The sequence below is a fragment of the Lipophrys pholis genome (assembly GCF_963383615.2).
Source record: "Lipophrys pholis genome assembly, chromosome: 12".
In the NCBI taxonomy this organism is placed as follows: Eukaryota; Metazoa; Chordata; class Actinopteri; order Blenniiformes; family Blenniidae; genus Lipophrys; species Lipophrys pholis.
In genome coordinates, this window is record NC_137641.1 from 21488262 (window position 1) to 21509789 (window position 21528).

The following is a 21528-nucleotide window of genomic DNA, read 5'->3' on the forward strand; positions in this document are numbered from 1 at the left end:
CATCACTCATACTTCTTGGGGTGAGTCTTCTAGAGCGTTTTAAATTAAAATGTAAGATCCTGTGTCCGTATTATTATTTCACCTTCATTTGCCAACCTTTGGCATTATTCTGGTCGACAACGGAAAAAGCATGCAATGATTATTTTACACTTCATATTGTTTGGATGCGGGTTTAAAGTATGCCTCCTGACTCGAGCGTCTCCTTTCCCCAGTTCTGGCAGTTCCGAGCGGAGCTGCGGTGAGCTGAAGGGTGTGGGACCAGCTGAGTAGACATTCCTGTGGGAGTCGCACCGTTCTCTGCCCGAAGCACTCGCACTTCCAACCTCACAAGCCCGCAGAAAAGACACACATATGACAACCATTACCTTGAGTGGACGTGCCTGGATGCTTATTATGTGAAATTACGCCAACCTCACCCTCATCGCTTCATAAATGATTAACTACTGGTGCAAATCTAGATTAGGAATGACAAAGTACAGTAAGCGATTTAAATATTGGTAAAGTTACCTGTGATACAATAAAGGGTTTGCTCACATTGTGAAACCACAAGGCCACTGTTAATTTATAGCTCTCGCTGTGGCGATTACCCTCCACCAGATCTAAAAGACAATTCTGTTCAATTAATGTATTTATTTGATGGTGTGAACACACATTTATAACCTCTTTTTAATTAATCAGTGCCCCCCTCCAAAAGAAAAAGAGGCCAATTACAACAGCTTTGTGGAGGTTACATGAAGGAAAGGCAGTCAAATAGATTTTACACATCCTCCCTTGCTCCACAGCAGGCTTTTACAATACTTTCAGCCACGGCAGATTCTTTATTTATTTATATTTTTTGCAAGTCTGAAAGCTACTTCCTCAACACAGCAACCTCTTAACTCGTCAGAGCTGGCTGTGACTCATCGGCTGATTAAACTGTATATGTTTAGATGATGGGAGAGGGGAGGAAAACAACCCCAGCTTCCATTAGCCTAACGGGATCGAGTCTGGCTCTGACAAGAAGCTTGCCTGGAGAGAAAGCCCAGTAGAGGAGCTAATCCATTCAGCAGAAGCTAATGGGAGGGGAAGAGGGGTCCATTGTGATTTGAGGGATAGGTTAGTGCTGGCAGGCTGCTCATCACGGGTGATTATAGGAGGTGGAGCAGCGGGAGTGGGCTCGGTGGGAGACTGAGAGGCATAGTTCTGATTCACCAGGCTAGTAGAATAGAAACAGTAATAAGATGGGGCTGCTGGTGTTTGAAATGAAGGGTATACACTGAATTCAGGGAAAGATAAAATTGTGCCGAAAATCAAGGCAACGGTTAGAAGGGGGCTTGATACGGGTGATCTAAAGATAAAAAGATGCAAGAAGAAATTAAAGTGAATAACTGACAGACAAGTATATTAATACGAAGGTCTCTTTCAATAAAGTAGGTCAAGGGAAAACTGTAGATATTGACTATGAACCGTACCATCTGCCACAGAAAAGAGCATCACAACATGAGTGGCATTTAATAAAAGCCCTTTCCAGCAGTAAACACAATGTGTTTGACGAAGTGTAGTATACACATAGCAAGTGGGTGTTCCAAATTTCCCCATGTGCCACAAGTCAAAACGTAAACAGTAAAGTTTAGGCACGACTTGTCAGTCACAGCAGTAAATGAGCTGACAGGAGTTGGAAGAGAAACAATCTTGCTACTATAAAAACCTCCCTCCAGGTAGAATTTTGACAAACAACGCGTGAGCTATTGTATTATGTAACAGGTGTTATTCTGTGAAAATGCTGCCTTGATGTCACACATTAGAACTTAAACAATTCCGCTTTCCGCATCACGTCTTTGGGGGTTTCATTACTTTTCAGATTTTCACAGGCACACTCTTTGGGGAACAGTTAAAAAATAAGACCAAACTTTAGAGTCAGCACAGAGTGTTTCTCATTACTTGGAAACAATTGTGTTGTGTTGTTCAGTAGGAGGACAAACACATAGGCGGAGAACAAATGAGGACTACACAGGGAAAAAATAAAAAAAAATAGGGAACGCTGGCATAAACATGCACCATAGGCTCTCAACTGTGTATACACTGCTGCAGCTCTCTTCCTTCCTCTGTGGCTCTTATGTAGGTTTATACTGCACACAACCAGGCCAATTCAGATTCTACAGCCTTTTTCCCCAACTCAAGTTCAAAGAGACACTTGAGTCCCATGTTAGTAAAACCCCTTTTTTTTTTCCACTTCCACTATCTCCAGAATCTGCGACGATACACAAGTCTGTCTGTGAGACGCATTTTCTTGGCAGCCACAAGGTTTTGTTTGGAGAAGGATACAGAGATGAGAGAGATGATAACGACTGAATGATGGTCCGCGGAGAGGAGGATGAAAGAAAAGGAGAATACTCACAGGCGATTCGAACATGGGCTTTGCGGCTCTTGGTGGTCCCAGCGGAGCTCCAGGCCACACACTGACACCAAAAGTCCTCCGGCCCAAACAGCTCCTCCACCTGCTGCCGAGTGATCTCAATGCTGGCCTCTCTCACCACCAGGCCTGCGAGGAAAGACAGATTACAGAAAGAGCTGTTTAGGAAAAGGTGAAATCCAAAGACTTGCATCAGTTCCACCTTCCAATACCAGGCAGATCGAGAAGAAGTGCAAATGAGGGAAGTCGAAAAAGATTAGTGGACATCACATACGCTAACCTCACACAGTGTGTATTTGTGACAGTCTGGCCGGATTGGAAAGCCAGAGCACTGAGCCGTTTGGGTCCGGGCCCTGTGAGGGAGGATTCTCTGCGTCATGGCTAACACAATCCTGTTTGCTAACTCCTCTGATTACTGCTCATCTGGGTGCCAGGACCCAAACAAACAAATCATCCCCAAAACAAATGCCTCTACCCACAGCAGCCCCTTTAGAGGAGATTAAACTTATTCTGTTGCCACAGAGTGTGCGTATATATTTGTGCATGTAAGCATATGTTTATATGGGAGAGTATCTAAATTATTTATGCGCATATCAGTGTTAAATGGTATGGCAGTGAAGTTATGGATCAAATACCTTTACTTTTTCTCTCGATCCACCTAATTTTCTTTTTTGTACTGGAAGACATACTCCCAGGGAAATTTGGTGAATGAAAGAATATATGAATAAATGAATGGCAAATACTATTATGAGGCAGATTGCATCCACATTCTGCATCACTGTAAGTCCTGTGTGTCTTAACTCAAAGGTGTACCATGAACGATTACATATGTATTGATCCTGTAGCATTTATAAAGTTGCAGGTGGATGCTGTGAGCCTCTGCAGCTACCTGAATTTCAAATGGACTCACACTGGAAACACATATTCAGTAGTGCTGGAATTTTTAAAAGAACATCCCTGCTGTGAATGTCACACGCAGCCTCATCCATAAAGTGCTTCCATATTAGGTGGGGGGAGGTTATAATATGGGGGTTGTGTGGACCACTGGAAAAACATCAAGTCGATGTCATTTTCCTGGAACTGTCATGCTCATGTACCTGGCAAGCAATGATGTGAAAGTGGACTATGGACATTCAGATACTGCCAGTTGCAACTCAAAGGCCTTTTGTGTGCCTAGGGAAACATCCAGTGCACCATTACGTTACCAGAGCCCAGACCGTGCCATTACAACCGTGTTGTTCGAATGCCAAAAACACATAACCTGTCATCGCTTTAACAAACTATCAATTATAGTGCCATGCAGCTGTTGATTTTCTTAGTTTGGGTGATGACTTGGTCCCGCAAAAGTTTAGCTGTTTTCTCCCAGGATGATAAAAACATGAGGCTTGTTACATTCGTAGCAATGTGATAACTAAGTTGGACACACTAGAATATAAGTGTGTATAAACAAAGCTTGTTTGTAAAGCGTCTTTCAAAATGTTTTCATGTTGAGACAAATGGGTACCCAAGTTTGTTTTGCCTTCTGTACGTGCGACTAATGCACACATAGGAACCAAATGTTTCCATGAACTCTGACTATGTTCATATGATTACTTCTTGCTGGTAGCAGGCGAGGAGCCCCTTTTACAATCGGAACCGTCTTAACATTGATTGTGCTGAAAATTCTGGTCTACACTGACTTGCCAGTAGTGAACATTTTCTACAGATTTGTCAGCTGAACATGTAACTCTTCAACATGCTTCCAGAAGTGCAATTCTGATCAGAAATCTGCTGACTATGGAGGCTTTTTGACTTCACTGAACTTAAAATGGTGTTTAAGCAATTCTCAACTGATATTAATAGCCTCAAAGTGGAAAATATCCACCACCGCACCACCAGCAGCAGCCTGAAGGCCGGATTGATCCCCGTTTTGATTGTGTTTCTGACTATCATCTGGAGCCTCAGTTCCATGGAAATATGGGAGAGTGGCACCATGGTCTTCTGCTGCTGTCGCCCCTCACCTTCAAGATTCAACATGTGTGGTCAGAGATGGTCTCCTGCTTATCATGACTGAACTGGGTGGTTATTTGGGTTTCTGTTGCATTTTTTTTTAATCCTGACAATCAACAATGAAATTTGGCCCCAAAGAAACTGTTGCTCACTGGATCGTGGCTTTGGAGTCAAATCCCACTGGATCAGCAGTTTCTAAAACACTCAGACCAGCCCAACTGGCACAAACAACAACATTGAAAGTCACTCAAATCACCCTCCTTCGCATTCCTCCATGCTCGGTTTGAACTTCAGCAGGTCATCTTGACCATGTCTACATGCCTGAATACACTGAGTTTGTGCCGTGTGATTGGCTGATTGACTAGATGGGTTGAAGAGCACTTGAACAGGTATACCGAATAACGTGGCTGGTGAGTGTTTTATCAATGTCATGTTACACATTCCTGGAGTTAGTTTTCAAACATGTTTGTTTCATAAAGTTTTTGTTGCTTTCTGTGGGTGTTTTTTTTTTTTTTTTTTTTTTTGCTAAATCTTTTCCCCTTCCCTCAGCACACATCATTACCAGCTAATTCCAAAAGAATGGCGAGCCTGGTGTCTCTTGACGAGACACAAATTAAAAGAGCTGCACAGAGTGCATGCTAATTCAAACAGGGGACATTTGTGGAATTAATGATTAATGTCTGTGCCGTCAAAAGGCCAAAACTGTTAGTCTAAATAGAGCTTGTCTAAAGGCAGGTGTAGTGTCGTGTTTTAACCATAAAGCATTAACTGTTGCTGCAAACACTGATAGGTAACCAGGGAGCAAACTCAGGACAAATTCATCTTGACAACAATCTGGTAGTCCTGGTAGTTCTAATGAAGTAGCTTATGGCCGCCAACAAAAATGTAGCTTCCAGGTTTTGGTGGCCGAGAAGATAATACAGCAAAATGAATTCAGTAGGTTTCATTTAGCTTTGTAGCGAGCACTGACCGTCGCTCAGATTGTTCTAGTCAAACTTCCAGATTATTGTAAATCACAAGGTGTGGCTGTGCCTTCACGATGATGCTGATGTACAAAACAACAACATGAAAATATTTGAACTTTAAATGCAAGTGTGCACAAGTTCACCTCATAGATGCTGTGTGTTGTTGACGTGACATCATCATTATTATTATTACGTAATGCCTTGAAATTGTGTCATAAATCATTCACTCTGAGTGCCAACATGTGCTCAAGCTGTTATCTACCCTTTGTCTGAAATCTGTTTTATTAATGATTGATTCAGTGCCAGCTGAACAAGAGAGACAACAGGATAATTTGGGGCACATTGTTAATCTCAGCTAATAATCTAGAAGGGGAGTGGCATGTGCTGGATAGAGCATATTTCTAGGGAGTATTGCCTGATATCAGTGAACACACCTTGTGTGATCTGATATGACTTGATATAGCAGTTCTGCCAATGACACAGGTGAACGTGTGATTTAAAGTGATAACACTTGATTTTTCATGGATTCATCTTTCTTAATCAGGCTTTGCCAATAAATTCATCTGAAAACATTTCATATAAAAAAAAGAGAAAAAAAAATATTGCTGGTACTTATGGCTGAAAATATACTAATAGATGATCCACACTAAAGCCAATCATGTATACATGACTGGAAGTATCTAGGGTGAATATTCATATTTATTCTGCTTCTCAAGGCAACTACACATAAAGAAAAGATTCATTATCTTCTGAATGACTCAAGCGTGTTTAAATGGTAGATATCTGAAGTTCTGCTTGACTGGAAGACAATGGAAATGGAGGTTTGAAAAATGAACAAGCCTTTTTTTTTCAGGTTCACTGGATTCACACAGCCTCCTTGTTCTGGTACGCACACACCAAGCGCAGTGACATCCCACACACCAGCTTAGCCCTCATGTAAAATTTACACTGTGTGAGCCGACAGGCAGAGGAACAGCCGCGCGTCTGTTGTGTCACCATTTGCTTCTGCATGCGTGTGTGTTTCCACATGCACGTGTGAGTTGGAGCGGGTGTTCCTGTGGTTTTCTGAACTGTCTGCCAATGTGTTTGCCTGAGAACGGTGTTTTGCTAGATTGAGAATGTCAAGGATGGATGTGAAGTTGGAGGGGGGGAAAAAATAAAAAATCACACACTGCAAAGCATGGGGGAAATGAAAAGGGGAAACGATGAGTGGAGTCTTGTGATTCTCAAAAGGTCTGGAATTTGCAACAGAATCGGTCAGTTTTCTTTTCCCCTTTCATTGCTGCAGAGAAAAACACATCTAAACATTGACGTGTACAATTTGATACTGCCAGATTAAGTCTTCGGAAGTGTAAGAGAAACTAAAGATGACGGCTGCCAGTCGACTTTAGGAGTCATTCGTGACCTCATTGCTTTTCCTGAACCTGGATTGAATTCACACTTCAAAAACATCAGAAGGATCACGGCTAAAGGAGCGGAGCTCCAAACTGAGCACGCTGACCTCATCCAGTGACTTCATGTGTTTGCTCAGCTTCTGGTACGCGGTATAGCATTACAATGATGACAGAAAAACAGAACAGACCCTTCAATTTGCAATCAGGAGGGGAAAAGCAACTGTGAATCACATCAGGGTCCAGTGATGAGGGGCAACTTCACGCCTGCCGATGTGGCTATTAGCCACTGAAATTATTCTATAATACGTCCCATTAATATCTGGCTGAGGGAGAGCGCTTCATTTGAGATGATTCATTATTAATACGGTTATTACCCTGGTCTAGTTCCTCAGTGTTGTCACAGGGTGAGATTATTGATTAGCTCAGTCAGGCGGCAGAAGGAACACTGGTCACTGAAGAAAAGCTGGAGGAAAAAAAGAGGGTAAACGCTCCGATTATCTGGCCAGATTTAGATTACTTCTGTTTCATCTTCGAACTAATATCTGAGAAACAGTGACAAGCCGTCACCAGTGTATTACATGAGCAGCAGAGGGCTATAATTAATTTGCCACTCATTTACTTGGATCAATGCGCTTTGTGCTCACAAGAGTCTTTTATCTGTCATCAACATTGAGAAGTAAAGGCTACAGGGGCGAGTTGACATGGGCAGAAACCAATATAAAACCAAGTCAAAACTGTGACGGATATGACTCAACCTTAAAAGGGTCTCGTTACCATTCACTATTCACATTTCGATGAATGCTGAACGACCTTATATTTTTCACATTATAATCCATTGTTGTTAACAGCTGTAGCCATCCAATAAAATAAAAGCTTTTAAAAGGAATATCTGGAAAGTTGTCATATAAAGTCTACATTTTGTAACCGTTAGATTCACTGCATATCATTTGACTATTTTAATTTGTCCCGATCCAACGTACAGTAAATATAATTCTTAAAATGTGTGTTTTAATAAGATAATATAATAATTATGTCTTGCATGCCCAACATAACTATTCTTCTAAGTAAACCTGAGTAATCAGGTGTATTTTTCTTTCAAATCAGGTCTTGGTTCACATCAGAGTGGCTTGTAGTTACATACAACCTCTACAATTCCACTTTAACAACAAACTAACGCATCTGGCACAATACAATACAATATAAGTCTGTGCACTTGATCCATAAAATGCCAATTTTAGTTATTTTTTCCCCCTGCCATTTGATTGTGTTAATTGGATACTGCTCAAAGCACACAGGTAATAATCATCTGCCCCCGACAATGAAGTACAATCACAACCACTTATGTACGCGTAAGTCCATTTTTTGTACCATATGTATTTTGTTTCAAATTGCCAGCCGCACATGACTCACTGCATGTCACTGGATTAAAATACCTTCAAAAGGATATATATACCTATATAACATCTTTTCAGCAGGCTTAATGGAGAGTTGCTTCATGCTGTGAAAAACATTTCGCAGTGATTCGAGTCCCATACTGCTGATTGCACTGCAATTACTGATGACGCATGTACTGAACTTTTAACAGTTTGTTGTTTTCGTGATTCAAACATCTTAAATCCTAAAATTGTTGTAGTTTGGTTCATACTGTGCCTTGCAAGAGTATTCACAACATCTTAAGATGTTAATGGTTTATGGTGGTACAACATTGAATCAAAGTAAACTGAATGAAAACTTTACTTTATTTACAAAGACAACAACATTTTTGCAAATGTAAACACATTTTTGAGGACAGATTTTGCTCATGTGTCAATTTCTTTCCGTCCTTTAAATGACCGATTTAATTGAACCACAAACGAGGCTCCCGGACAGTTTTACACTGACAGTTTTACACAAGTGTTTTCCATTTAGACTTCTGAAGAACTTGCTTCCTTTTTTCCCTTTGATGCAAACATGCAGCTTATATTTGACATGCTGTTTTGTTTTACTTTGCAGCAAGTTTTCTTTGTAATGGCAAAGCTATTGTACAACGTTTGAGCCTGTCAAGGTAAAACTATATTATTTCACGCACGCACACACGCACAAGCAACCCGGATTCAGCTGCGATTGGCTTGAGTGAGCTTGAATTAGACAAAAAGTTGTAGAAGAGGAATGGATGTATGAGTATTGCCAAATACCTAAATGTATATCTGGAATTTGTTTGTTTGTGCACGGTCTAGAATACAAATCTGTCTTTCGGTCTAATTTGCAGGACATCATAGGCTCTTGCCGACAAGACAGCAAGACACGGCGAGAAAACAAGAGAAAAAGAAAAGGAGGATAGTGTAGATAGAAAGGGGAGGGATCCAATTTCTTCAGGCTACGCTATCAGTGGTATTGACCAGGCTGGCCAGTTTCTATCGGTGTTCCTTTTCTGTCAATCTGGGGAAATCAGAGAGCAATGGAGTGGGCCGAGCGAGGCTACACATATTCACTGGGCTCTCGTGGAGTTGTGAGTGTTTGTGTGGGGAGCAAGAGCATAAATGAATGAATATCTGTGCAGTAAATAGCCTGTGGATATGGCTATGTAGAGTGGGTGCGTGTATGATGTGTGGGTTGTTTTTCATGTTGATGCTTTTAGCACAAATCCTCGTGACATAAAGGCTAAGAGGCAAGCTATCTTCACCTTCTTCTTTGTCATAATCATAACTATGAAACACATGCTCAGATGAGTGTATTCTTCCTAAAGTACACCGGGTCAAAATGAAAGGATTTCAGTTTGGAATTCAGGTTCTTAACGCATCTTTTATATCCGTGCTGACTGTAACACTTCTTGCATTTGTGTATCTGCTTTTGTGTCTTGTACCAGTGCAACACTCTATTGTGTGTGAGTGTGTGTGTGTGTGTGTGTGTGTGTGTGTGTGTGTGTGTGTGTGTGTGTGTGTGTGTGTGTGTGTGTGTGTGTGTGTGTGTGTGTGTGTGTGTGTGTGTGTGTGTGATCATCTTTATATATTTTATGTATATACTTCAGCCAAACAGCACTCGATGGGCATCGTTTTTCTTTTTTTTTATTTCAAATCAAATACTTCAGGTAAAACTTGCTTTCCGATCCTTGAAAGGCGTGTGTGTGTGTATGTGTGTGTGTGTGTGTGTGTGTGTGTGTGTGTGTGTGTGTGTGTGTGTGTGTGTGTGTGTGTGTGTGTGTGTGTGTGTGTGTGTGTGTGTGTGTGTGTGTGTGTGTGTACGCGTGTTTTTGGGCTCTAACATTCACATTTATGGGGAAGGAGCAGCTGTCAGTGTGTATCCAAGTGAGCCTGCAGACATGCGTGTGGCAAAACAGTGGAATGAAAAGGGTAAATGCGATGTGATTGGTACCTGTGGGCGACAGAAAGAACTCAATTTCCAATACAGCAGCTGAATGCAGCCAATCAGTGTTGGGCTGTTGTGTGTAATGGCTCTGGCGCCTTCGGGGGCTGAATTCTGTAGAAAACAACCCTGCTGGAGCTTCTCTACCTCCACTTCCCTGAGATGCCCACAAACATGCACATAGACACACACACACACACACACACACACACCATAGAAATGGTAGTGTGCATGTGCCACATGAAAGGAAAGTTGTCCTCATTGAAACCCTGTTAGTCGAGACTTTCATGTGGATAAGGTAACGTCATTACTTCATCAAATAAAGTGGCTTGTTAAGTTTCTCAGCATGTGTGAATACACAGATAATTGCAAAAAGGATGATTATACTATAAATTTGACACCGTTGTGCTGACAAGCCAAATGTGTGCCAAGTCGGAAAGTGTTGTATCATTTTATTAAGTTTTACTCAACCTTAACATTTGACATGAGTGTGAAGCAATTTTATTTCGGTAAACATAAGTTTGAAAATAATTGTTGCAAAAATGTCTTGATGAACGAAGGTTCGGAATGAAGTTTGTCATTAAATGATCTTAACTCGATATTTAAAAAAAAAAAATTCATCAGGTCGAAAGTAATACACTTTAAATCAGATGTTCCAAACATAAAGGCGGCGGGACAAAACTAGTCCCCCTGGGGCCCCAATCTGGCCTGCAGGACAATTTTGTAAAGAGGTCAAACTACAAACAATACAATATCTTCAGTTGTTCAGTAGAAGTAACTGTAATGTATTTACCGACACTGTTTTAGTGAGAGTAGCAGACATCAAACAACACAACAGTTTCTTTATTGCTACCAAAGCAGCAAGCATAAAAGCCACACTGTCCATTTTAATCTGAGGCAAAAACTGCAGCACATTAGAATGTTTCATCATGGTAGCGAAACGGAACGGAAAGCCAAGTCTTGTTGTATTTCTGTATCTTCATAATGTTCTTGTGGTTCAAGCATTTGGAAGTGTCTCTGTTTATAACTTACCATGTTTTCAATTTACTAGTTCGGTTTGAATGAGATGACATTGGTCTGTCTGTGGCCCCTGAACCGCAATAACACGAGCTATGTGGATGACCAGCCACACCTGCCTCTGTAGTGGTCACATGATGCTGAGTAATTATTCCTGCTTTGATCAGGTCCAGGGATTTAGACTTCCTCTGCTTTAACTGCTGATTTTGGCTGAACATATTATTTACTATCATGAGGAATGGTTGACATAATCTGCAATGTATGCACCAAAGACCGAAGGTTACACGGTGTTATCAAATGTCAAACTAGTTTCAGTGAGACCAGAGTAGATTTGTCTCAAGGAACCATCTCATAATACAATAAAGTATTACCGGTTCTGAAAGGGCTGAGGCTAAAATGTAAACTGATCTTTGTTTTCTGATTAAAAAATCTGAACTACAAAAGTTACATGTACCCTGAAGCACTGGTAGCTGGAAAGTATTCAAAAGATAATATAGTGCATTCGTGATCAGTTTTTAAGCATATTTTAGATAATCATGCCTTTAGTCACATAGTCAGCTGCAATTCACTCCGGCTGGATGAAACTGGGTGAAGAAGTGTAAAGGATGGACGCATGTTTTATTGTCTCCAATAATAACAAAAATATAAATAGTGGACTTCATTTAAAGAACATTGTGTGTGTGCGTGTAGCTGTACTTACCAGAGTTTTCATCCACCCTCTCCTCCACGGTGTGTTCCTTCTGGTGAACCCATTCGCTGTTGCACTTGAAGTAGATCTGGGTTGCAGGTGTGGCTTTGCAATAAAGGTTGACTGGCTTGTTCTTGACTATGTAGGCCTCCTCTGGCTCCATCAGAAACACAGGCAGTGGCTCCGGAGGGTCCGAAGGGAAGGTTTCCGGCAACTCACCGAGACCGATGAAGTCATCGTCAACTATAGAGACAGAAACGGCCGGAAGATGGCAAGAAAGGAGGGAGAGACAGAAAAACAGTCGAAAGGAAAGATAAAGAGAGGGAGTAATTGAGAACAGAGGCAGAAAAAGCCAGAGGAAAAAAAAGAAAAAAGAAAAAGGATGGGTTGGAGAAGGAAAAAACAGACAAGAGACAATGGGACAGTATTATAACCACAGTCGTTGCATGGGATTATCCATTCGCAGAGCACACAGCGAAATCCCTATCATTTGATATTTTGGAATGTTTACACAAGAGTATTTTGGAGAGCAGGAAATTCTGGGATTCCTCTCAGGCAATAAGGCTGCATGGATTTACAGAAACTGGCCTTTGCCTGTTCTAACCACAGTCAGCTACTGCTGAGAAATGAGCTAGGCACAGCCAATAATGAGAAGCAGAGTTCAGAGGTTGACTCTGAGGAACTGAAGTTATAAGCTGATCTGGCCGTGTCTCCCATTTTCTCTTGTGCACTCTCTTTCTCTTCGTCACTCTTTCTCACATATACACACAAACCAGCTCTCCTATAAACACACACACACGCACGCACACGCACGCAGCACATCTAATGACCTCAGGCTTTTGGCCCAGTTTGTGCCATTCCTTGGATACTTCTGCAGTAGACAGATACGCTTCCCTGTAATTACAACTCTCTTTCATCTCACTGTCTTAAATCACATACACACAACTGCATGTGTACGCGCGCACACAAACATGAACAAATGCTCGCATTGGCACAAATATGTGGGCCCGCACGCCCACAAGCGAGCACAGCTAACTTTCTAACTCTTTGAAGAAAGGGGGATGAAGCCTATTCGCCACCCCATTTGTCACCTCCAGAACTGTTCTATTCTTACCATCGAACCGGTAGACATCAATTATTCACAAGTGTGAAAGAAAGAAGGCAGAGTAATAGAGACAGAGATACAGTGGGGAAACAGAAGGTGATGGGGGGGGGGGGGGGGGGGGGGGGGGGGCAAAGTACAGAGAGACAGTAAGGGTAACTCAGACAGACAGACATAGATTGAGACATCGAAATAGAGTTGAGCAGACGAGGAGAAACGTAGCACAAGAAGACAGAAACAGGCAGGCAGACTGCTCCGATAACAGAAGAGTTTATCAGCCCATCAGTAATACTTCCATGTCCTTCTCTCTGCTTACGTCTCTGTCCTGCGTGGACACACTGGAGCCTTGTTGTCTGACAGAGGTTGCCTCCGAGATGCTTTGGGAGCACTAAATAATGTCTCGGCTGAGCAGATATCTCCCAGCGATGTCTCTCTAATGTTATCTCTTGCTCCATACCTGCCACAGATTGAAGCCGATTGCTGGGAAATGAAAGAGCCGGATGAGCCAATCAGAAAATGACCAAAGCCTTCATCACCACAACAGGAGTGCAGGTCTGTGTGCGTGTGCTGTTATCACGATGGTGACGAATGCTTTTGTGGTACGTTCGTGAGTGCTCGATTGTTGTTCGGAAGAAAATTAAATTTCAATTTGTTTCTCTCTTTCTCATTTCTCATAATCCAATGCTAATTCTGTGGAGGCAGTAAAAGCTTTCAGTGACCTCTGACCTTCTCAGAAACGCCGCCTCCCTTACAGTTTGTGTGGGAGCAGTAAAATGTTGGAACCTGACCAATTGCTGTTTTGACCAACTTTCATCAGTTGCAGTCTAAACAAGAAACAACTTTGTGAGATTCTCGAGCCTTTCCTCAATTTCCTATTTATGTAGGTGATGACTCTGATGGAGAAGTCTATCTCAGCAGACCTTGGCTTAGTCTGTTCTTTTCTGCTCCATAGTCCTCAGTCCACCCACATCCTCAGCCAGGGGACCCTGACCCAGAAACAGGCAAAGAGAGCCAAGGAAACTCATTAAAGATTGTGTTAGCCTTCTTTCACCCTCCATTCCCATTATCTCTCCATCTCTCTCTCCATCTCTCTCTCTCTCTCTCTCTCTCCATCTTTCACTCTCTCTCTCTCTCTCTCCCTCCTGGCTCAGTCGCTCTGTCGAACTGTGAGGCAGAGAGATCTGAAACAGCCATGAAAGCATGGCTCCCTTACACACAGGGAGACGCGTGTCTCATCTGCTCTCACACACATACACACACACTCGCACAAGCATTAATGTGCACAGAGGCACACATAAACTCGCTCAGATATTCGAATTCATCAACTTCCTCAGTGCAAGAAATAATAAATTCAAGTGAATGAAACTAGCCCTCCAGTGAAAAATCAGCCCAGAAATGAAAAAAGAAAAACCACATGACAAAATGAAAAGACCCTGACTCTTACCAATCATGCTGCTTTCCCTCCACACACACACACACACACACACACACACACACACACACACACACACACACACACACACACACACACACACACACACACACACACACACACACACACACACACACACACACACACACACACACACACACACACACACACACACACACCCAACACTCAGCACCTCCCTCTTTGCTCCCTGGTGAACAGAATACTGAGAGCAACAAGAAGCTCAAAAGAGAAACACTACTTTTTTTTTTTTGTGGCTCTCCCTCCCAATGCCACCATTTGTATGCAACAAGAAGACAGTTCACAATGAAATAGCTTACTTATTGCCATGTTGATGCAATCTTTGTGAATCCTCACAGCTACAGACTGTATAAACAAAAGCCTAATTCTGAACAAGTGCAGAACATATTGCCAAACCTCCACAGATCAAATATGCATTATGAAATTCGTCTCTCTTTTGTAGTGGCATTTCCCTTTTTAACAAGAACATTAATATGGCATGCCTTCATTTGTTTGATATGCAGTATGTATTTTTCCAAGCATTTATAATTCTGTAGCTTGATTTTAATCAGAAAATTTCTAAATTGCCTGCATATTGAGTGTTTAAAATTTAATGAAATATGTCCTTGCAGCACTTTTATTCAAATTGTATTTTGCTGTGTAATTGGGGTGAGTTTTCCTAATTTATATTGTAAGTCTTATGAGTGAATATTTTAAGACTCAAATTGAATATTAGTTGAATTTTCTATCACTTCCACATACCAGCTTCAGAAAGTTGGGAAGATAAATGAGTAGCAAAATAAGCCCTCAAAATAAGGTTATTGGATGGATCGACTTTTCAATCACCCATTGTCAGTGAGCTTATCGAGTATAACAAAGCAATTTAAAGAATGGAGAGATATTCAAATTATTCCGAGCTCAGTTCGTAGGAGTGAGGCGAGGTAAGAGAGGGTCTTGGCAAACGGCTCCTCTTTGGCTTGAGCCTTCTCCAAAAGCTGTGGGAGTGGAGTAATATTAAGTGATGATTACAATTTAGACATGAGCGAATTAAAGTCAAACCAGGCTATTAACACAGGCACATATTAAAACAACGTCCTTGAGAAAACACATAAACCAAGTTTTTGAAACAAAACGCGCAGAAAGAGGCATGTCCTGAGAAAAAATAAAGACATGTTACATAAATCCATATACTAATAGATAGAGAACCTGTGAAAACACCCACACCAGAGGCACAACGCACAGAGAAATTCAAATCAAACACACGAGGTTAGACGGTGATCCCTCCACAACGTCAGTCTGTTTGCAATGTGGCAAACCCAGAATGACCTGTCCAATTAGACAAACTTTCCTTAGCTCCTCATTTCAGCTACAAGTTTGAAGTGACGGTGTTTGTCTCCGAAGTTGTCTGGGTGACCATCACTTCTCTGAGTCTCAGACATAACAGGAACATAATGGCCGGCTTACAACACAAGTTTCCACTAGAACTGAGCAGTAACTCGCCGTATGAAGAATACTCCAGCCATCATTTATATTTGAAAAGTTTTCAGGAGCAGTTTTACTGCTCAGCACACAATCAACAGTCTTGTATTACTTGATGATCGACATTTAGACACGAGTCTGCAACCTTAATCATTACAGGAGCCGTTTTATTTCAATGTATAGTTTTGCAACACATACAAAACCTATGACTTAAGTTGCATCCATGCAGTTTCTTCACACATTTTAAGCTGATTCTTTGTTTTAGAGATTTTTTGTCTTTTTAGTAAATTTACTTAGCCGCTACAGAAATTATGGTGGATATTATGACTTTTTTTTCCCCCTTTCAAGTGGTTTCTAGCCATTTTTAGCCATTTTGGCTGTTAGATCCCTTTTACCTTATCAGGTGGTTTTCACTATTTTATCCAGTTTCAGCTATTTTAACAGTTTTACTCACAAAAGCCACTTTTAATGATTTGACACGTTTTACCAAACTTTTTAAAATCCCTTTTTAGATGACAGATGAGACTCATTTTGAAAGCGAGTCCTGTGCACAAAGAAAATAGAAATTCGATCTTATTTTAGATTGAATTTTGTGAACGTTTCATGGAGCCACCACAGAGGGGCTGAGGAGCCACACATAGAGCCGCAAGTTTCAGAATCTTGCTTTAGACAGTTGAATGAAGTCTGTTGTGGCGAGAACAGTGGAAAAATTCAAGACAAGGAATTCTCTGTATATTAGACAACGAGTGACTATCCAGACTGTGATGACAACTTTTTGGGCCTTCGCTGCTTTTTTGTCACTTGAAACATAAATTATACAGACAAAAATGCTTTATCAGTTTTTAAATGCTGACACCAAAAAGATACTCTCTTTGATTTCAGTGTTATCACTCCATAATTGTTGATGACTCAGAACACACCTGTGGACGTGTCATGTTGAACACTGTGATGTTTAATGTGTCAGAAACATCGAAGGGTTTCTTTTCAGTGAGGTTTACTGATGTGTGTGTATCACTGAAGGTGCAGTAAAAACCTATATGCAACAGGCTTAACCATTAAAATCTGTCTGTTAATCGTTATACACTTTAATAGTGGCAAGACGACATGTGATACCAATACGTGACCTATTATTTACTGCCTGCCCGCTATAGGTATAAATAGTATCGTCTTCCTGGAATGGGTACCTATGCTGAATATTTGTGAGATTGTATTTCCTGTATCATATATTGTATGTGAATGCCACTGATAACAGCTTTTGAATGCTGGGTTCTGACATCACTTTCCAAGATAAGCTGTCTCTAGTTTATCTGTACTCAAGCAGATTTATTGTCCAAGGAAAGAACTGTATCAGTGGGACCAATGTTTCCTTTCCATCAGGGCCGAGTCAAGCATGAACAAGGCTGAACACTGGTATAAATCGTCTCGCTCTTCATTCCTGTTTTATTCCTATTCGTCCTCTTTGCCCTCTCCTCATTCCTCTCGCTCTCGCCTTCTCCCTCACGCTTTTCTTTCCCCATCGTTCATATATACAATCCGGCTACAGATAGAGAAGAAGATTGGTAAATGGTTGGCCAGATAGCTGGACCACAGGGAGTTTTACTGGGCAGTGTTTTGATATGCCACTATGGCGAAGGACAGGAGGCGGTTTGCATGTGAGTGGTCAAGCAGAATAATAAAGCACCCAGCTGTCAAGTCAATTGAAGCAGGATAAATAGACCGTCAATCAGGCCCACCTATAAATATGCTTTAAGCACACCTACCCATTATATTGAGTGAACATAAATCTATGGTAACGACTTTCTCAGTCAATACTTGTTAGTATTGGATTAAGTAAAGGCCCATTGATGCCACTGGCTTAAATCAATACGTATGACTGTTGTTTTAAAAGCAAAATCCTTTGGAAGCTCCCTGAGCATGGGAAAAAGGAGTGCAGACTCCCTTCTATTCTAATGTCTCTTTCCAGCTGAGTGCTTTATATACACTGATGTGTCTACACACGCTGTCTGCAGGGCCCCGTCAAATGCTTGGCTGCAGCAGGTATTTATTGATTACTGTTCGGGGCCAGTGACCTCTCCCTGGGCCTGTCCTATCTGAGCCTCTCTGCTGGGGCGTGCTAAACACACTCATATTTCAACTCTTAGAAATCCCTCCGTCACAAAAAGGAGCACAAAAGGAGATGTTAAGAAAAACAAACAGAGATTTTCTAAAAGTGAGGTAGCGGAAACATTAACTTCAATTAGTCTGCAGCAAATGGTCATATTATCCCCCCCCAAAAAAAGGAAAAACATCAAGAGGCTCCAGAAAAAGCTCATGTACATTTAAGGCCACAAAAACCTAAAATGAAGGATAACAAAAAGGGCCAATAAAGTCTTTTAGCTTCACTAGAGTATGTGGTTTGACAGGGAAAACTAATTTCTCAAGATGTATTTGGCTCATTGTGGAGAGATGCAAATGAGCAGCCAAAAAGGAATTGACTGCAGTACTGCAGACCTGGAGATAAGCACGCACAGATTAGCAAGGAAATGTACATTTACACTATAAACAGTAGCATGCTTCCCATTCCCCCCGTTACTTTTCTCCTTGTGATCTCAGCAAGTTGCCAAGAAGCAAAAGAAAAGGGGGAAAGTCTGGATAAAAACAATATGCAAATATGAGCACTGATTAAATTCTATGATCAATTTCCGAAGCCAGCCCGGTTTCTGTCTTTCTGACTTTGCCCAACCCGTCATGGCTTTCTCACTGGGGTTGTTTACATGTTCTCTCTGATCCTTATCGCTGACCTTCACTGGGTTCGGTGTGGCCGGAGTCTGGCAGGAGGCAGCTGGTGGTTGCCAGGGTCATGCTAGGCCTTGGTTACAGCCTGTCCAGTCATATCAGAGTGCCAAAATAAGGCAAGGTCAAAGCATCAGGATGATGAAGGTTCATCATTTCCATGTTTACCCGTTGTTCCTGTTTAAATACATCAGATATATGATACAGGCTCCTGAAAACATTTTTTTAAATCGAATGCTGCAAGGTTTGCTCCTCTTGCAAAGTTCAATGTTCTTCAAAAAGAATGGCAGATTTCAAATCACTTAGAGAAAAAACGCTCACTCATATATGTAATAATGATTTAACATTTCAATATATTCTTCTGCGATTGTGATATTGTAGCTGCTACAAGAGATGCTGCAAAATAAAATTTAAAATTTTCATATAATGACAGTGAGGCTTATTAACTCCTAATTATAAATAAATAGGAGAATGTATTTTCTTAAACCCCTATTAAGATAATTACCACAATGACAGTGACTTAGGTGATAATAGAATGTGTGAGTGAAACTTGGAAAATGGAAAAATAGTGCGATATTAGAGCTGAAATCTGCTCATCTGGCTGAGATCTACGAGAGATGACACGATGAAGTGTTGGATTTCTTCTGGAAAGTACAAGTGTATCATCCCCCCAAAAAATGCAATGAAAAAGCAGGAGAAAAATTAAGTGTTTATTCAAAAAAGCTTAATTTTTGGATACATTCCAGTATGGACTATTTATTCTCAGTAAACCAATGGATAAATCACTTTCATACACCAACAAGTATTTATTAGTAGCAATTATGAAAAGCATTTAGCAGTTTTATGTTTCTCTAATTTAGTCTTTTATGCAGTGAGAAAATGTATTGGCTTGTGTACTTGTTTTATATCTTTAAGTGGCCATTAACAGAACACTTTTTAATGACCCATAAAAATATTTTATGTTCTGATCCTTGTTTTGGGGGTTTCATGAATTTACAGCAGGTTTATTTTCTTCGGATTGTAGTCTCCCAACGGTGCGCCTGTTGCTTTCAAATATGCATTTCTGCTCGCTTTCTAACAGTTATGATTTTCAAACATTTGACAGTACATCCCCATCTTCTCCTTTCCCCTTACTCCCCCGTTTGCTCAAGGATGAAAAGTCATTTTGGTGGTTGATTGGAGAATGATGCTGCTACTTAGGGAGTCGGTCCATCAGCACCGAGGGAGGCGAGCGCAAGGAGACAGAGAAAAGCTCAGGAGGAGAAGTGGCTCCCTGGGGCGTTGTAGCTGTGATGGCTGAGCTGTCAAACGCCCCATTGTCCAAATTACCCAGCAAGCACCATGTCACCACCCGGGACTAATTTACGGTGCGCTGCGGTACGGCTCATACATCGCTCTCTGAGCAGAGTCCACAGGAGAGAAAAGGGAGGAGACGGGTCCCTGGACCGAGTGGGGTGTCCAGCCTGCAACCTTCCATAGAGGAACAGCGGGGCCCCAAATGGAGACAGTACATTAAAAACCCCAATTAACTTCATGCAGGTCTGGTATTTTCTGTCTTTATGCTTCATGTCCTCAATGACAGGTGTCAATATAAATATGTGTCATGCTTCTGTGCCTCCGCACCCACCCACAATCACGCTGCATGCATTCACTGATGCACAAGCACTTTAATACCATTTTTAAAGCAGCCATTGCATATATAAGACACTTGCATGGCTTCACTTGCTGTCATAACGACTGGTCCTTTCAGCACAAACTGGCATGCCCATTCACTTGTCACCCGTCACACTACTGGGTGCCCAAAGCCAGACATTGCCGTCGCCCTACCCCACACTGACCAGTGGTCCATGGAGCGAAGCCGTGCTTGTCAGAGGAGATGTGTTGTACTTTCTGACCCCTCACTGTGCCCAATAGCTTGATGCATTGCCTTGACTTTGGCTAATTGGTCCATAGCAGCGGGCAGCCCTGTTCTGCCACTGACAAGAGGCCAAAAGACCGGAATACAAAAAATACAGAAAGATGACAATAGAAACATGGGGTCATCTCATTAACTATGATCACCATGAGCTACATGACCGTATCGACAAGACAGAGTCAAAAGAAGTTACTGTGAAGACAAAGAAGTGTGTAAACATTTCAGCTTCCGTCTCTTTTATTATTTGGTGAAAGAATTGGCTGTTCCTTCCAATGGATGAATTCGGCACCTTGCATGGCAGTCGCTTCCATTGGTGTGTGAATGCGTGTGTGAATGGATGAATGTGATTCACAATGTAAAGTGCTTTGGGGACCCCTCAAGTGGTGGAGAAGTGCTATATAACTAAAATCCATTTACCATACAAGTTAGTCAAAAAACAAAAAAAAACAGCTGTTGGTATAACATATACAGTAAATACAGTAGCAGGAATCCCAAACAGTATACAGGTATTCAAAGACTTTGTCTTAAAAGGATTAATGAGTGCAGATATGTGTACGAACCTACTGTATGTGCATACACACACACACACACACACACACATTTCTGTGCTGTAAATATCAACATGACTATGTGCAGAGACACCGCATAAACCGCCACTGAAGAAAACTCAATCTTATGTGTAACAAAACCCACATTTTAGAACTAAATGTATTCTTAATGAAATATAACTAATTATATTTAGACATTACCGTGGGCTCACCACCTGCAGGAAGGTTCTTAATCGGTGCATTGTGATCTGGGTGACAGTGCTCAGACTGTCACCCCCGCGACCCGGAAACGGATAAGCGGAAGAAAATGAATGAATGAATGAATATATTTAGACACAAAGGTCTCGTGGTGAACCAGAAGTAACATTTCGAATGGTTTCAGGGGTTTATACTGTATAAAAACCTAGTCCAGCAGAAACAGCACAAAGTCATCCCATAACTGAAGCAAAGCATGTTTGTGGTGTGAGTTTGAAGT

The 21528-nt window shown here is 41.4% G+C and overlaps 1 protein-coding gene across 2 annotated transcripts in view; it reads right to left on the minus strand.

Annotated features, from left to right (window-relative positions):
- The window catches only part of unc5cb (unc-5 netrin receptor Cb), a 119203-nt gene that overhangs the window by 44680 nt on the left and 52995 nt on the right, over window positions 1–21528 (minus strand). For both annotated transcript variants that reach the window (XM_080477357.1, XM_080477356.1), the window contains exons 2-3: window positions 11800–12030; window positions 2378–2521 (exon numbers count right to left, since the gene is read on the minus strand). In XM_080477357.1, the coding sequence (XP_080333483.1) occupies window positions 2378–2521; window positions 11800–12030 (375 nt within the window). The remainder of the gene's footprint in view (window positions 1–2377; window positions 2522–11799; window positions 12031–21528) is intronic.